The sequence below is a fragment of the Carcharhinus amblyrhynchos genome, chromosome 15 (genome assembly GCF_965287045.1).
Source record: "Carcharhinus amblyrhynchos chromosome 15, sCarAmb.v2.hapA, whole genome shotgun sequence".
Lineage (NCBI taxonomy): Eukaryota > Metazoa > Chordata > Chondrichthyes > Carcharhiniformes > Carcharhinidae > Carcharhinus > Carcharhinus amblyrhynchos.
This window is the reverse complement of record NC_137338.1, coordinates 11,755,588-11,773,451: the sequence shown is the minus strand read 5'-3', so window position 1 is coordinate 11,773,451 and position 17,864 is coordinate 11,755,588. Positions and strand designations below refer to the sequence as shown.

Below are 17,864 nucleotides of genomic sequence, written 5' to 3'. Positions count from 1 at the left end.
CACACGATGAAGGCGAACCAGGTCGAAGGGTTTGGTTATTCGCCAGTGAGATGCACACCCTGCTCTGTCGTTAAAATTTTCTGAAATAGCCGACAGGTCGCGTTTCCATACCTACAGCATGCAAGCTCTGGCTCTCTGGCACTTCACGAGCATTCCCGTACCTTGAATCTAGCACAGCCTCCAAGTCAACCTTACTGACCTTGTTATTTAATTTTGTTTTTCAATCGCTCTTCACTATTATGTATTGAATGAGGAGAATCTTCTTATTCTCTTGGTTTCACTGCACTAAGGCTCCAAGTATTTACTCCAAAAACTGGCAGGATCTGGAATCTGGCACGAACTCGTCCCGAGGTAGACCCTTTTGAGGCACGGTGGCACAGTGATTCACACTGCTGCCTCACAGCATCAGGGTTCCAGGTTCAAATCCAGCCTCGGGTCCGTATGGAGTTTGCACATTCTCCCCACGTCTGAATGGGTTTCCTCCAGGTGCTCCGGTTTCTTCCCAAAGTCCAAAGACGTGCGGATTAGGTTGATTAGCCATGCTAAATTACTCCTTAGTGTCAGGGGCATTAACAGGATATATATGAGTGGCATTACGGGAATAGGGCCTGGGTGGGATTGTGGTGAGTACAGACTCGATGGGCCAAATGGCCTCCTTCTGCACCATAGTGATTCTATGACTCTATGAGGCACTATACCTGTAAAAGCAATTCCAATAAATGGCATTTGTTGCCAAATTCAGGTACCTTCTCCTCAATCACTCCCGTGTCTACTCTGAAGAACATCCAAACGGACTCGAAATGTTGACCCTGTTTTTTTTCTCCACAGGTGCTGCCAGACCTGCTGAGTTTTTCCCACATTCTGTTCTGGTTTCTCTCTGTACTTGTTTTCCTCTTTGTGACACTCCTTAATAGCTACCTCACCAATTCAGATTACCTCCTTGCATATCAGTGTCAAACTTTGCTCAATAACGTTCCAGCAAAAACTCTGGGATGGTTCATTAGGTTGAACCTAATAAATTCAAGTTATAATTGTTTTGTTTAAGTTTATTTAAAAGTGTTACAAGTAGGCTTACATTAACACTGTAATGAAGTTACTATGAAAATCCCCTAGTCACCACAGTCTGGTGCCTGTTCGGGTACGTAGAGAGAATTTAGCATGGTCAATGCACCTAACCAGCATGTCTTTCGGACTGTGGGAGGAAACCGAAGCCACCTGGAGGAGACCCACACAGACATGGGGAGACTCTACATAGACAGTGACCCAAGCCGGGAATCGAACACGGGTCCCTGGCGCTGAGAGGCAGCAGTGGTAACCACTGTACCACCATGTCATGCAGTTGACATGGCTGAACATCCTAGTTCACACATACCAATAGGGCAACAGATAACACACAATTTGGAAATGTGGGTGCAGCGACACAGTTGCTGAACTGTAATCACCAGCTTTTCAGTGAAGTCTAACAGGTTTGTGTTTCACACACTATCCACAGGGTAAGACACCCAATAGCACTCAGATAGCACGTGATTAGGTGTGGTTACCTGCGATATCAGGATCAGCTAGATTGTCCACTTTAATGATCTTCACAAGAAGCTTTCGCTCATGTGCTCTTGGCGGCTTCGGAGGCGAGCAAACCTGAGAGTTCAACTCCGCACTCGATAAATTCTGAGGAATTGGCAAATTCTAAAGTAAGAGGAGGGAGAAGGAAGAGAGATACACAAATAAATTAGCCTTTCAAATCGGTAAATTACACTAGAAATACTGCTCATTAAACCCAAAACATAAATGTCAGTCTGCAAAAGGAGATACAGTGCTCAACGGTCTACCGAATTATAAAAGCGTCCCATCGTCCCGATGACCTGGTGACTGATCTTGAAGCAAGTGAGTGGTCATGGACATACAGTAAAAGCAAGATGCAATTAAAGCTAGTGGGCATGGAAGATAGGAGCAAGCAGAGGCCATTAGGCCCTTTGAGCCTGTTCAGCGTGGATGATTCAGTATCATAGAATTGTTACAGCATAGGCAAGGCCACTTGGCCAGTCATGTCCGCACTGGCTTTCCAGATTAACAATGCACCGACTGCCACTTCCCAGTCTTCCCTCTGTAACCCTGCACACTCTTCCTTTTCAGGTAATAGTCCAATTCCTTCCCGAATGCCTCAGTTCAACTTGCCTCCACTGCACTCGCAGGCAGTGCTTTCTGGACCTTAACCATGCATTGCATGAAAAAGTTTCTCATGTCTCCATTGCTTCCTTTGCCAATTAAGTTAAATCTATGCCCTCTATTTTTAAGGAACAGTTTCTCCTTATGTACTCTGCCCAGTCCCCTTGTGACTTTGAACAATACAACCGAATCTTCTCTCAACTTTCTCTGCTCCAAGGGAACAGTTCAATTTCTCCAATTTACCTGGATGTTGTAATATATCAGTCCTGGAACCACTCTTGCAAACCTTTTCTGCACCCTCTCCAATGCCATCCCATCCTTCCTAAAGTGTGGAGGCCAGAACTGTATGCAATACTCCAGTAAACTGGTGTTTTATACAAGTGCAACATAACCATCTTGCTCTTGTATTCTATGCTCCTATTAACAAAGCTTAGGTTACTACATGCTTTACTAACTGCTCCATGCAACCTATCCTGCCACTTTCAACAACTTATGCACATCTACACCCAGGTGTTGCACCTTCTTTAGATTTATAACCTTTCGTATTTCAACATGAAAGTATTGTTTCTTTCATGCTAAACAGACAGAAGGAAACAAGACAGTGCAGAACGTAGCATTAGAATCAGAGCCAGGGTGTAGAGAAAGATCGACTTGATGCGAGGTAGGTCCATTCAAAAGTCTGATGGCAGCAGGGAAGAAGCTGTTCTTGGATCAGTTGGTACGTGTCCCAAGCTTTTTCTTTTTCCCCAAATGGAAGAAGATGGAAGAGAGAATGTCTGGGGTGCGCGGGATCCTTAATTATGCTGGGTGTTTTTCCGAGGCAGTGGAATGTGTCAACAGAGTCAATGGATGAGAGGCTGGTTTGAGTGATGGGCTGGGCTTCGTTCACGACCTTTTTGTAGTTTCTTGCGGTCTTGTACAGAGCAGGAGCCATGTGATAGCACTGTTTCCAATTGTTTCTATGGTGCATAGAATTAGTATTCTAAGTTGACTTATTATTTTTCTTTTCGCCTATTCCACTACAGGGGTTGTTCAGTTATCCAAATACAAGAGTCTCTCACAAAACCCCAAAATCAGCTTCCTTCCTCTTCATCTTCAGTGCTTTCAACTTGCACCCAAACTCCCAAACCTCTTTCTATGAGGTATCTGCTCATTAGCTTCATTAAGTGCTCCCTCATCACAAACCCTCACTATTGTTCATCCCCTGACCTTGCACATCACCAAGATCTCAAATGCTAAGAACAATATGGTGGCCACCTGGTCTCCTTTAAACAAGCTCCTATTTATGTTCAGCATACCCACCCTCACCCCAGCTGACAGTGGGAGAGAAAACTAAATCCCCCAGCTCCCTCAAGACCACCTGTTGCCCTGTTCTCTCGCATCGCAAATCACTCAGTGTTTCCCCACTGCGGCCATTGCCCTTCTACACTTCTCACAATTCTGCTGGACAATCAAAATAACAACTCGTTAAATCATTCATCAGTGGATATGACTTAAAGATGGGTCAACATTGTTGGAGCAACAGGGAGGATTGGGCTCATCACACTGGCTGCCCAGCCAACAATTCAAATTTCAATTCCTCCACATCTCATTTTATCTCTGTAATGTCCTCAGCTTTACATTTTCCTGCTGTCTACTCCAAGCTGCCCATTCTCAGTTGCCCTGTATTGCACAGATCTCCTCTTCCCCCACACATCCCAACATTGGTGACAAAACTCAATGTCAGGGATCTGGGTTCAATTTCAGCCTTGTGCGGAGTTGGTATGTTCTTCCCGTTTCTGCGTGGGTTTCCTCAAATGCTCCTGCTTCCTCCCACAGTCCAAAGACGTGCGAGTTGGGTGGATTGGCCATGATAAATTGTCAGTTAGTGCAGTGGCTTAGCCATGGTAAATGTGCAGTGTTAGATAAAAAGTGGGTGGAGAGCCTGGGTGAAAGGCTTGGGGCAGACTTGATGGGCCAACTGGCCTCCTCCTGAACCGTAGGGATTCTATGGCTGATTTTAAGATCTTATGGCCCCTTACCATAGATTCTCATCATCAGTAAAGATTCTATTTCATTACAAATTATCAACAACCTGCTCCGTTCTGGGAAATTCTAGCTGAGATTCTGTGTAACTGCTTGAACCTCGATAATATTCTAGTGAAATTCACTGCATCTTCCCAAGACTAAGTCCAAAGATGTGCAGGTTAGGTGGATCGGCCATGCTAAATTGCCCCTTAGTGTCAGGGAGATAAGCAGGGTAAATGCATGGGGTTATGGGGATAGGGCCCAGGTCAGATTGTGGTCAGTGCAGACTTGATGGGCCAAACGGGGAGACCCCTCAATGAATTTCCTTCCGCACTGTAGGATTTTATGAAGACATTCTTTGTAAAGGTGCATCACACATAACTGTACTTAGATACGGATAATCAGGGCTTTGTATCTTTATAACAAAATCTTCTCCCTTTTACATTCTGGTTCTCTGGTTGTGAAGATTATTACATTAGCTTCTAATTATTTATTTGCACTGAGTGTGCACCTCAGTCAGTTTTTTTGCTTCATCAACAATAGCTCATATTTACATAGCACCTTTAATGTCATGCAGTGCCCCTAGATGTTACTGAGGAGCAATGTGAATAAAGTATGACACGTAGCTGCACAAGAAGATTCAAAGCCAGATGACCCAAAGCTTGATCTTGGGGTGAGTCTTAAAAAGGAGAAAAGAGGTTCACCAAATATACATAAAGGAAGTGTCAATAATTATGGGTTGGAAATGCACAAAGAAACGTGTTTTGCATGGATATCATCCAACAGTGTAACCAAGGCACAATTTTACCCACATTCTACACAAGGAACATGAGTCATCGGCAAGCGTGGATCTCAGAAATTCATAACTCCAATGCGTTAGGCTGAAACTGCAAAAGCCAAGGGCTTCACAGTGTAAACATTTGTTTTGGAACTCAGACAATGCAGGCTGAAAAACCTCATACTAACCTGACTCTCCTTCAAAGGTGCAGCCTTCATACTCAGCAAGACCATAGGACGGGCAGAAGATAACATGTCCTGTAACAGCGTATAGATAGTCTCCAGGTATGTCTCCTCTTCATCCACCTAATTCAGATTACCAAACAGAATATGATTAACATGGCAAATTTGAAGGCCACACTTTCAGAGTCAGTTCCATCACTTACCCTAAACAGGACAGCTTCTGGAAGATACCAGCCAAAGTAGATTAGAATCATAGAATCCCTACAATGCAGAAGGAGGCCGTTTGGCCCATCGAGTCTGCACTGACCACAATCCCACCCAGGTCTTATCCCCATAGTCTCATGCATTTAACCGAGCGAGTCCCCCTTGACACTAAGGGTCAATTTAGTATGATCAATCAACCTAACCCGCACATCCTTGGAATGTGGGAGGAAACCGGAGCACCCAGAGGAAACCCACCCAGACAAAGGAGAATGTGCAACCTCCACACACACACAGTGACCCAAACCAGGCATTGAATCCAGGTTCCTGGCACTGTGAGGCAGCAGTGCTAACCACTGTGGCACCATGCCACCATATTGATTCCAAGATATTGCAATCCCATTCAATTTCATCAAACTTACTGGAGTATTGCTATAGACTATGGCTTTAGGAAGTTACTCAATTAAAGGCAATTGAAAACAAAATATTGGCAGCTGTTCTATATTTTTAGAAGTACATTCATGGCGCTACTGGCTAGGCCAACATTTATTGCCCATCTCTAGTTGCCCTTGAGAAGTGATGGTGGGCTGTCTTCTTGAACTGCTGCAGTCAACGCGGCGTAGGTACACAGGGCTCTTAGGGAGGGAATTCCAGGAACTTGACCCAGCGACAGTGAAGGAACGGTGATATATTTCCAAGTCGAGATGGTGAGTGATTTGAAGGGGAAATTCCAGATGGTGATGCTCCCGTGTACCTGCTGCCCTTGTCCCTCTAGATGGTAGTGGTCATGGGTTTGGAAGGTGCTGCATAAGGAGCCTTGGTGAGTTGCTGCAGCGCATCTTGTGGATGGCACATATGACTGCTACTGTGCACCAGTGATGGAGAGAGTGAATGTTTATGGATGGAGAGCCAATCGAGCAGACTGCTTTATCCTGGAGGGTGTCAAGTTTTTTTTTGAGTGTTATTGGAGCTGCACTCATCCAGGCAAATGAAGAGTATTCCATTACATTCCTGACTTGTACCTTGCAGATGATGCACAGGATTCATGGAGCCAGGTGAGTTATTCGCTGCAGGAGTGTCTGATCTGCTCTTGAAGCAGAGTATTTATATGGCTAGTCCAGTTCTGTTCCTGCTCAATGGCAATCCCCAGGACATTGACAGTGGCTGACTGAACAATGGTAATGCCATTGAATGTCAAGGGACATTGCTTTATTTCAATAACAGTAGCAAAGAGTAGCCAAAGCACAGGACAGGGGCGTTTTTAAGTTTGTGTTTTAAGCATGCACAGGGTAGCGAACAATAAAGTTTTTAAAGTTTATTTATTAGTGTCACAAGTAGGTTTACATTAACAGTGCAATGAAGTTACTGTGAAAATCCCCTCGTCATCACACTCCATCACCTGTCAGGTACACCGAGGGAGAATTTAGCATGGCCAATGCAGTAACCAGGATGTCTTTTGGACAGAGAGGAAACCTGAGCACCCGGACAAAACCCTTGAAGACACAGGAAGAATGTGCAAACTCTGTACGCACAGTGACCCAAGCTGGGAATCGAACTCGGGTTTCTGGCACTGTAAGGCAGCTAGTACTAACCGCTGCGCCACCATGCCCCCCTGGAATATCCAGAGTTAACTGTTTTCTTGAAAGTATCAGAGCTGGAAACAGAAATTACTAAACAATTGCTGACAAAAATATTCCCTACTTCTAATCTTCATTTTAACAATGATGTGGAGATGCCATTGTTGGACTGAGGTGGGCATGGTAACAAGTTTCACAACACCAGGTTAAGTCCAACAGGACTATGTGGAATCACAAGCTTTTGGAGCACTGCTCCTTCATCAGGTGAGTCACTTCATCAGGTGAGTCCAACAGGTTTATTTGGAATCAGGTGATTCCAAATAAACCTGTTGGACTTTAACCTGGTGTTGTGAGACTTCTTACTGTCATTTTAACAAACTTGAGAATGATACAGGCTTTTCTTTTATAAGAATGTTCTGTTCCTCAGAATGTCATCATTCAAACTCTCATCTCCTGGAACAAAACGGCAGATTTGACCAGGTATTGGAAGCATCAATGGCTTCTGTAACCGCTTTGGTCACTTTGTCAAAGGGTCATCTGGACTCAAAATATCAGCTCTTTTCTCTCCTTACAGATGCTGCCTAACCTGCTGAGATTTTCCAGCATTTTCTCTTTTTGTTTCGTATTCCAGCATCTGCAGTAATTTGCTTTTATTCAAAGGTTTCTGTAAGGCCAGATTGCAACTAAATTGACACTGCACAGCTGTACAAGGCGACCAGCACTCTGTCAGAAATTACTGCAGCAGTTTTAACTCCAACCAGAATAGAACACAGCATCTAAGTTTGCCAAATGGTTTTAGACAGACAGAAACACACTGTAGCCTCCTGGCACTTAACACATTCCAGATGAGAATACACATGTTTTAACAGAAAACTGACTGAACAAATCATTATAACTACTAAGTGCATTAACCAAGCGTTCTCAACTTTGATTTCTCGGCTGTGACGTCTAGCCGAAGCCTAACTGGAGGGTGATAAATGGCTTCAGTGCCTGTGGCCTTGGTGGGAAGGGTCCACAAGGTTAAGTCGGATTCATATTCTTAATCACTATCCAGTCCCAGTTGGAAAACACGGAGTTGGACAGGACCAGGGTTGTCTTTGACCAATGAAGACTTGCATTAGACATTTGCTTTCTACCTTCCAAAAACAAGATGCCAAAACAGGAAAGTAATAAACATTTAAAACTGCATAGTAGCACAGTGGTTAGCACTGCTGCCTCATAGTGCCAGGGACCCAAGTTCAATCCCCGGCTTGGGTCATTGTCTGTGTGGAGCTTGCGTGTTCTCCGTGTCTGTGTGGGTTTCCTCCAGCTGCTCCAATTTCCTCCCACAATCTGAAAGATGTGCTGGTTAGATGCATTGACCCAAACAGGCGCCGCAATGTGGCAACTAGGGGAATTTCACAATAACTTCATTACAGTGTTAATGTAAGCCTTACTTGTGACTATTAAGTAAATTTACTTTTATTTAAAGCAGCAGAAATAAAAACGCAGGTCACTCACCTTTTTTACTTTTGGCGTCACTTTCAAGATCAGGTTTTGAGGATCCACAAGATTCCACGTGACTTGGACAGCATCAACTTCTCGAATATGAATCTCCAGCTTTGGAAACAGGAAAGTTACAAAAGGAAGAACGTTGAACACTTCATTCCTATTCCAAATTATTGGTCAGTTAGGTTATATACCAGCAGTTTGATATGTTTAGAACGTAGCACTGGTGGGTCCAAGTCACAGTGAGCTTTGCATTGTCTGAATGCTACTTACGTAGTCCTAATCCAAGTCATGAACAACATTCTCTACAACTGTGATTCACCCTTCCACTCATCCTCTCTACAACCTCTGACATGATCAAGCATGCTATCATTCAATGTTCCTTCTCTGCTGCCTTGACTTGGAAGGACTGGCCTCGCTTGGTTCTGTTTATAGCACAACCATCTCCATTAACAGCCACTCTTCCCATCTAAATATGATCCGGATCCCCCAGATATCCAACCTTGGCAACGTCCATGCTGCTCACGTGCCAACATCCCCAGATTTGGCATGGGAGGGCGATGAAGGAAAGAAACTGCTTCTACACGTTAAAACATTGCACTTATATAGCACCTTTGATGATCACCAGGTGTCCAAAAGCATCTCAAGCTCTTCTGAAGTGTAGCCACTTGCAGAAATAGTGGCAGCCAATTTGGATGCGACAAACTTCCACAAACGATGATGCAGCAATACCCAATTAATCTGGTTTTTTTTGGACAGATGTCCACATCTGACACTGCAGCATTGAGGTGTCAGCCTTAATTTTCCAGCTCATGTTCTGGGCTGGGACCTGAAACCACAATATTCCAGTGAGACTATTATCAACTCAATGAGACTTGGCTAACAATACATTTTGCTCTTGACAACCTCAAACTTGTGTTCTCCCACCCTTCAGTTCTGACAAAGAGCGAAAAGACTCAAAACGTGAACTCCGCTTTCTTGCCTTATAGATGCTGCCAGCCCCTCTGAGTTTTTCCAGCAATCCCTGCTTTTGTCATGTTATCCACTTTCCTCTATTCCCTTCTTTCGAACTATTCTTTCAATACAAACTGCTACCCAACTTCAAATCCACACTCATCTTCTCCGGTAGTCTTTTGATTTATTATTGTCATGTGTATTGGGATACAGCGAAAAGTATTGTTTCCTGTGTGCTATACAGACAAAGGGTACTGTTCATAGAGAAGGAAAGGAGAAAGTGCAGAATGTAGTGTGACAGTCATAGCTAAGGTGTAGCGAAAGATCAGCTTAATATATGGTAGGTCCATTCAAAAGTCTGCTGGCAGCAGGGAAGAAGCTGCTTTTGGTTGGTACATGATCTCAGACTTGTGTCTTTTTCCCGACAGTAGATGGTGGAAGAGAGTATGTCCAGGGTGTGTGGGGTCCTAAATTATACTGGCTGCTTTTCTGAGGCAATGGGAAGTGCAGACAGAGTCAATGGATAGGAAGCTGGTTTGCACGATGGACTGGGCTACATTCACAATGCTTTGTACTTTCTTGCAGTTTTGGTCAGAGCTGGAGACGTATCAAGCTGTGATATAACTGGAAATAACGCTTTCTATGGTGCATCTGTAAGAATTGGTGAGTCAGAGCAAATATGTCAAAATTTCCTTAGCCTCGAGAAAGTAGAGGCATTGATGGGCTTTCTTTACTATAGTATTGGTGTGGAGGTACGAGGACAGGTTGTCGGTCACCTAGAAACCCGAAGCTCTTGACCATTTCCACATCATCCCCCTTGATGTAGACAGGGGCACGTTCTCCACTATGATTCCTGAAGTTGATGACAATCTCCTTTATTTTACTGACATTGAGGGAGAGGTTATTGTTGTCGCACCCTTTCACTATATGTTTGAGATCTGATCCACTACAGTGGTGTCATCAGCAAACTTGAAAATCGAGTTGGAGCTTGCGTGGTACCTTGACCAAGGGCTGCTGAAAATCCAATTATGCCCTCTCTGCTAAATCTATCACCTCCTGAAAGAACATTCAGATTCATCAAGAATGATCTACTTGTCTAAAACCCATGTTAGCTGCTTTCAATTACTTGTCCATTCACATCTCTCCACGAACGGTCAGCTGTGGATGTTACCACATTTACTTTTGGAATTCATTGGCTTGGCTGCACATTATGTCATTCCATCTGCTCTAATTCTTTGATGAATTTTTTTCTATTGACTGTCCAGCCCTACGTTCAGGAATAAGTCCCTAAGCTTCTGAGCATCTCCTCCAATGCATTTTTCTTTATGACTCTGAAATACTTTTCTTCCCCTCAACCCAAAATAGATGCTGGACAAATATCACCTGTTAATGTAAATTTTAAATGCTAAAAAAAAGTGTGTGAAGAGCACGTAACGAGGTTGAAGGAACATAGATAGGGTAAATGAGTGAACAAAAACATCTGACAAACAGAGTACAGTGAGAGTAAATATGAAATTGCCCATTTTGACAGGAAGAATAAAAAATTTAAATGGTGAGAGACTGCAGAGCTCAGAAGTGCCCAAATACATAAATCACCAAAGGCAAGTAATTTGGGAATGTTTTTATTGCAAGGGGGAATTGAACTCAGAAGTAGGGAGGTTATGCATTGGTGAGATCACATCTGGAGTATTTTGTACACTACTGGACTCCTTATCCAAAGAAAGGTGCAAAATGCATTAGAAACATTTATTAAACATTATTGAACTAGGAAGAGTGCAGAAAAGATTTACTGAGATGCTACCAGGACTTGATGGTTTGAGTTATAAGAAGAATCTGGATAGACTGAGACTTCTTACCTCAGAGCGTAGAGGTGATCTTATAAAATAACGAGGGGCACAGGTCAGCTAGATAGGCAATATCTTTTCCCAAAGGTAGGAGTCTAAAACTAAAGGTTTAAAGTGAGACGGGAGAAATACAAAGGGGTCCAGAGGGGCAATTAGAATCCATAGAATCCTGCCAGTGCAGAAGGAGGCCATTCAGCCTATCAAGTCTGCCCCTATCACAATCCCACCCAAACCCTATTCCCATAACCCCACATGTTTACCCTGTAATCCCCTGACACTAGAGTCAATTTATCATGGCCAATCAACCTAACCCACAGATCTTTCAATTGTGGGAGGACACTGGAGCACCCGGAGAAAACCCACACAAATATAGGGAGAATGTGCAAACTCTACACAGACAGTGACCCGAGGCCGAATTTGAACCTGGGTTCTTGGTGCTATGAAGCAGCAATGCTCGCCACTGTGCCACCATGCCACCCAGGGGTGCCGCTCAGAGGGTGGTGAGTGTCTGGAACGAGCTGCCAGAGGGAACAGTAGAGGTGGTACAATTTTGTCTTTTAAAAAGTGTTTAGGCAGTTACATGGGTATAGAGAAATATGGGTCAAACGTGGGAAATTGGGACTAGTTTAGTGATATATATAAAAAAAAAATCGGGCGATATGGACAAGTTGGGCCGAAGGATCTGTTTCCACGCTGTAAACTTCTGACTCACCTGTGAGAGGTGAGCCTGCTTGGTGCTCATGATCTCACCCCAATCAGGTGCGCAGGATGAGGGGGTCAACATCAGGTGTGGAGTTCAACCAGTTCCTTTGTGCTGCCTTCACCTCTGCGAGAACGGAAAATCCCACCTCACACCTGGAGGCTGCTGTGAAGGGCAATAGTAGCTGGATTCTCCTGGGAGATGCTAATCCAGAATGATGACAACTTCATGGAGTCGTGGCGTGTTTTTTAACCTTGCTATCACAGGTCAGGTGTAGCAGCTGAGTTTCCTCAACTGGAGTCAGCTGCAAGTTAATAACTGCCTCAGGGCTCTCAAACTCAAAAGGGATCTTACACCTACATCTTCTCTTTCAGAACCTGAAACTTCTCCTCTGGAAAGTAGTGATAAAAACTGATCCGTGCAGCCAGATGACACCAGCTGTCAGTCAGTGTCAACAGGTTTATCAGTTTATTGGCAGTTTCCTTGCTTTCACTGTTTACTTTGACGCAGTGGGGGGTGGGGTGGGGGGGGGGGGGGGAGGGGAGGGTGTGGGGGCAAGAAAACATGTGGTAGTTTTGGCTTGTTACTCGCACTTGGCAAACTTTCAATTACTTTTGGAAAGCATCTAATTGCTTCCATTGCCGAAAGCAATCATCCTTTTTTTTTGCAATTTTAGAGAGGATGTTTCCTCTTATCAGTGAATCCAGAACCTAAAAACAAGGGGATCGCTCATTTTAAACGGAGATGGGGAGAAATTGTTTTCTCTCAGAGGGTGATGAGCCTCTTGGAACTTTCTTCCTCAAAAGGAAGTGGAAGCAGAATCTCTGAATGTTTTTGAGGCAGCGCTAGATAGATTCTTGATTAAGGTTATCTGGAATGGGCAGGAATGTGGGGTTGAAGTTACAATCGGGTCAGTCAGATTTTATTGAACGGTGGGCAGCACAGGTCTGAGGGGCCGAGTGGCCTCCTCCTAATTCGCATGTTTGTAGTTATACTGCAGCTGACGTCAACCAAAACAAAATACCACCTTCTGGACATCTCATAACGTGAGCATCTAAAATCTCATCACAGCCACACAGGAGCCTCAGTTTCCTCCCATTTCACCTGGCCACTTCTCCACATATGTAAACTCCCCTTATGTCTGCTCCCAATCCAGGAGCGATACATGGCAACTGAATTTCCATCTGCCCAAACTGAAATCTCTGGAAGACTGCAACGGAATTTTGGAACAAAAAGTACCACTGTCCTCATCTTTCCAGCAGAGCGGAGCAGCTCTGGGATGGCGCGGTGGCACAGTGGTTAGCACTGCTGCCTTACAGCGCCAGGGAGCCGGCTTCGACTCCTGGCTTGGGTCACCGTCTGCGTGGAGTTTGCACGTTCTCCCTGTACGTGTGGATTTCCTCCGGTGCTCCAGTTTCCTCCCACACTGCAAAGATGTACAAGTTAGGTGAACTGGCCTGGTTAAGTTTCCCCTTAGTGTCAGGGGAACTAACTAGAGTAAATGCATGAGGTTATGAGGATAGGGCCTGGGTGGGATGGTGGTTGGCGCAGACTCGATGGGCTGAATGGCCTCCTTTGCACTGCAGGATTCTATGCTTATGGGCTTTGCCCAGTTTAAACTGGAGAGGGGGAGGGAATTACTTTCTAAGCATATTTCCCACTACATAGAACATAACAGCGCAGAACAGGCCCTTCGGCCCACGATGTTGCGCCGACCAATTAAAAAAAGCAATGACCCTCTAACCTAAACCAATCCCTTTCCATCCATAAACCTATCCACGGATCTCTTAAACGCCCCCAAACTAGGCACATCTACAACTGCAGCAGGCAGGGCATTCCAATCCCTCACCACCCTCTGGGTAAAGAACCTACCTCTGACATCCGTCCCATATCCACCACCCCCCAATTTAAAGCCATGCCCCCTCGTGCTAGCTTTCCCCATCCGAGGAAAAAGGCTATCACTGTCCACCCTATCTAAACCTCTAATCATCTTATATGTTTCAATAAGGTCCCCTCTTAGCCGCCTTCTTTCTAACGAAAACAACCCCAAATCCCTCAGTCTCTCCTCATAGGATCTTCCCTCCATACCAGGCAACATCCTGGTAAACCTCCTCTGCACCCTCTCCAATGCCTCCACATCCTTCCTATAATGTGGGGGCCAGAACTGTACACAATACTCCAGGTGCAGACGCACCAGAGTTTTGTACAGTTGCAACATGACGTTGCGGCTCCTAAATTCAATCCCCCTACCAATAAACGCCAAGACACCGTTTGCCTTCCTAACTACCTTATCTACTTGATTCCCAACTTTCAGGGATCTATGTACACATACACCTAGATCCCGCTGTTCATCAACACTATTCAGAGTCCTACCGTTAGCCCTATACTCTACACATCTGTTATTCCTGCCAAAGTGAATTACCTCACACTTTTCCGCATTAAACTCCATCTGCCACCTCTCGGCCCAGCTCTGCAACTTGTCCAAGTCTCTCTGTAAACTATGACACCCCTCTTCACTATCTACCACTCTTCCGACTTTGGTGTCATCAGCAAATTTACTGATCCACCCAACTATACCCTCATCCAGATCATTTATAAAAATTACAAACAGCAGTGGCCCCAAAACAGATCCCTGAGGCACACCACTTGTAACCGAACTCCATGACGAATACTTTCCATCAACCACCACCCTCTGTCTCCTATCTGCTAGCCAATTCCTGATCCAATTTCCTAGACTACCCTCAATCCCATACATCTGCATTTTCTGCAGAAGCCTTCCATGGTGAACCTTATCAAACGCCTTACTAAAGTCCATATATACGTCAACTGCTTTACCCCCATCCACCTCTTTGGTCACTTTCTCAAAAAACTCAATAAGGTTAGTAAGGCACGACCTACCCTTCATAAAACCGTGCTGACTATCTCCAATCAATACATTACTCTCTAAATAACTATAAATCCTAACCCTAATAATTTTTTCTAAAACTTTGCCCACAACAGAAGTAAGACTCACCGGTCTATAATTCCCGGGGAAGTCTCTGTTCCCCTTCTTAAACAATGGGACAACATTCGCTATCCTCCAATCCTCTGGCACTATACCTGTGACCAACGACGACCTGAAGATCAGAGCCAGAGGCTCTGCAATCGCCTCTCTTGCCTCCCAGAGAATCCTAGGGTAAATCCCGTCCGGCCCAGGGGACTTATCTATTTTCAAACGCTCAAGAATATCTAGCACATCCAGCTTATCAACTGCAATACTATCCAGCTTATCAACTGCAATACTATCCAGCTTATCAACTGCAATACTATCCAGCTTATCAACTGCAATACTATCCTCAAAGACGGAAAAACAGTGAAAATTCCAAGTTATTGACGAAAAGTGGTGACATTTTTCTATAGTCAAGCCTACCAACCTTTTGTTAATTAACAATTTGCCATCAAATAATATTGCATAGCCTGCAATTTCCATTGCTGGCTAATTAATTGTGAAGCAAAACAGAGATATTATCCTCTTGGCTTTTCGTTTTGAAACAAATGGAAGTGGCTTTATAGTCCATGGAACCATGTCCTTGCTTAAGAAATGGAACCCTGCTCAGTGCATGGGAGATCGATTTAACCAATGCCAAGTACTGGAAATGTGAACAAACTCCAGGGACTGGGGAAGAGCTTCAACGTAGTCGCTTCGAAGCAAGTATTCCCTAGAAATCAATCAATCATCAGCTAGCTCAACATCAGTAGGGGAAAAGAAATCGCAGAGCTGGAATATATAATGAAGGAATTCAGAAGCATCCAGCAATAACAAGAGACAATAAATCACAGTCAATTTACATTCACATAAAGATAGCCTTAGGTTAGAAACGCACCAGGATTCTCGGGGGATAGAATGGAGTTAGCAGATGAGCGCGATGCAGTTGGTTTTATGAATCTGGAGCACTTGGTGGAGGGACACTGAACAGAAGAGAAACAAGTAAAACAAAAAGTCAAGAGAAGATCAAAACTAGAAAATAGCAGCAACTTAACTGTAATGAACTGGAGTGTAATCAGCAACAGAGAGTAATGTAAGCAAAATGCTCAATAGCCTCATTGGAGAATTTTCATATTGCGTTTACAATGAATGGTGCAAAATCCTGTATAAAATAAGCCAAATCGAAGGGAACCGCCTCCACAAAGTCTCTGAAGCAGTAGATGTGTACACGCTCCACAAAAACAGACATGTATGAACATGCAAACTAGGAGCAGTAGACCGTTTGGGCCCCTTGAGCCTGTTATGCCATGCAATAAGATCATGGCTGATCTGATTACGGCCTCAACTCCACATTCCGCCCAGGTCTCAGTAACCTTTGACCTCCTTGTTAGTCAAGGATCTATCTACCTCTGCCTTGAAAATATTTAAGGCCCTGCCTCTACCACTTTCTGGGGCAAAGAGTTCCAAAGGCTCACCATCTTCAGAGAAAAAAATTCTTCTCAACTCTGTCGTAAACAGGAGACTCTTTATTTTTAAACTGTGCCCCTTAGTTCCGGTCTCTCCCACAAGGTGAAACACCTTTACAGTATCCACCCTGTCAAGTCCCCTCAGGACCCTTCAAGATGATCAGCTCTCAATCTTTCTAAACTCCAACGGATACAGGCCCAGCTTTTTCAACCTTTTCTCATACAACAACCACCTCCCTCCCCCAGTATCAGTCAAGTGAATCTTCTCTGGATTGCTTGTAACACATTTATCTAATTTCTTAAGTAAAAGACCTAATTTGTACACAGTATTCCAGATGTGGTCCCATCAACTGAAGCAAGACATCCATGCCTTTCAATTTCATTCTCATTACAATAAGTGACAACATTCAAATTTGCCTTCCGAAAGCAATGGGATTCTATTGCCCAACACATTATGGTGCAGGAGACCACTGTAACCATACACGATCACTCCACAGGTCAGACAACATACCGGGAGGTCAGATCAGGCCAGTGACATGTGACGACCTTCTCCTATATCCAGGCTTGTATATTTCTGAAGTTCCAAGCAGCAGAGTATATAACCTGGCCACATTGCAATTAAAATCCTGCCACTCAATTTGCCTCTCCTATCAACTAATTGTGATGTGGAGATGCCGGCATCAGACTGGAATCTCACAACACCAGGTTAAAGTCCAACAGGTTTATTTGGAATCACGAGCTTTCGGAGCGCTGCCCCTTCATCAGGCGAGTCTCAGCTGAGGAAAGGGTAGTGCTCTGAAGGCTCGCGATTCCAAATAAGCCTGTTGGACTTTAGCCTGGTTCTATCAACTAATTAGATTCGGTTCCCAATGGGAAAAAACAGCTCAGAGCCGCACAACTCGAACATTTAGAGTCACAATGGAAAGAGGCCAAATTAAAATTTGCTTTTGTCAATCATCTCCGGCACATCAATGCCGTTTTGTGGAAAGCCACATGAATGCAGGGACAATGGAAGAGGAAGAGAGACAGACATGCAAATAAAGAATTTTGTATTTAAAGAGGCTGCGTAAGTGAAATCTGAAATTAATTCAACATTGCTGTATGTTTGAAATAAGAACGTTTGAAATAAAAGTTGTTCGTGATTCTTCCCATGTTTTACCTGAAAACGAAGCGGCGACACTTGGACATGAAAAGATTCCAGCGCCATGGCAATGGGCGAGTCCCGGATCACACTGATTGTAAACTGAGCGTACTTTCCAGTCACATGGCATCCAAAAACCTAAAACCAAATCCACAACAAGCCTTAATACAGAGGTTACACCAAAGTCACTACACTTCCCATCAACTGGCATATAACATACAGTTTCACTCACATCAGAAGCATTTGGCAATACGAGACCAGCAGCTCATGAATTCCTATTTTATTAGCCCAAAATCGTTGTACGACGTATTTCGCTTTTGAAAGCAAACCTAGTTTGCTTCCTTTTCGTTCAAGCGCAGGTACAAACTCAGGCTGGTGTCAGCTTCCACTGATGTCTG

The 17,864-nt window shown here is 44.2% G+C and overlaps 1 protein-coding gene across 1 annotated transcript in view; it reads right to left on the bottom strand.

The window, feature by feature from the left end:
* c2cd2 (C2 calcium dependent domain containing 2) overlaps positions 1-17,864 on the bottom strand; it is a 56,984-nt gene that overhangs the window by 21,079 nt on the left and 18,041 nt on the right. Inside the window, exons 3-6 of the mRNA XM_080203405.1 lie at positions 17,485-17,604; positions 8,409-8,507; positions 5,137-5,253; positions 1,542-1,683 (exon numbers count right to left, since the gene is read on the bottom strand). Of these exons, the coding sequence (XP_080059531.1) occupies positions 1,542-1,683; positions 5,137-5,253; positions 8,409-8,507; positions 17,485-17,604 (478 nt within the window). The remainder of the gene's footprint in view (positions 1-1,541; positions 1,684-5,136; positions 5,254-8,408; positions 8,508-17,484; positions 17,605-17,864) is intronic.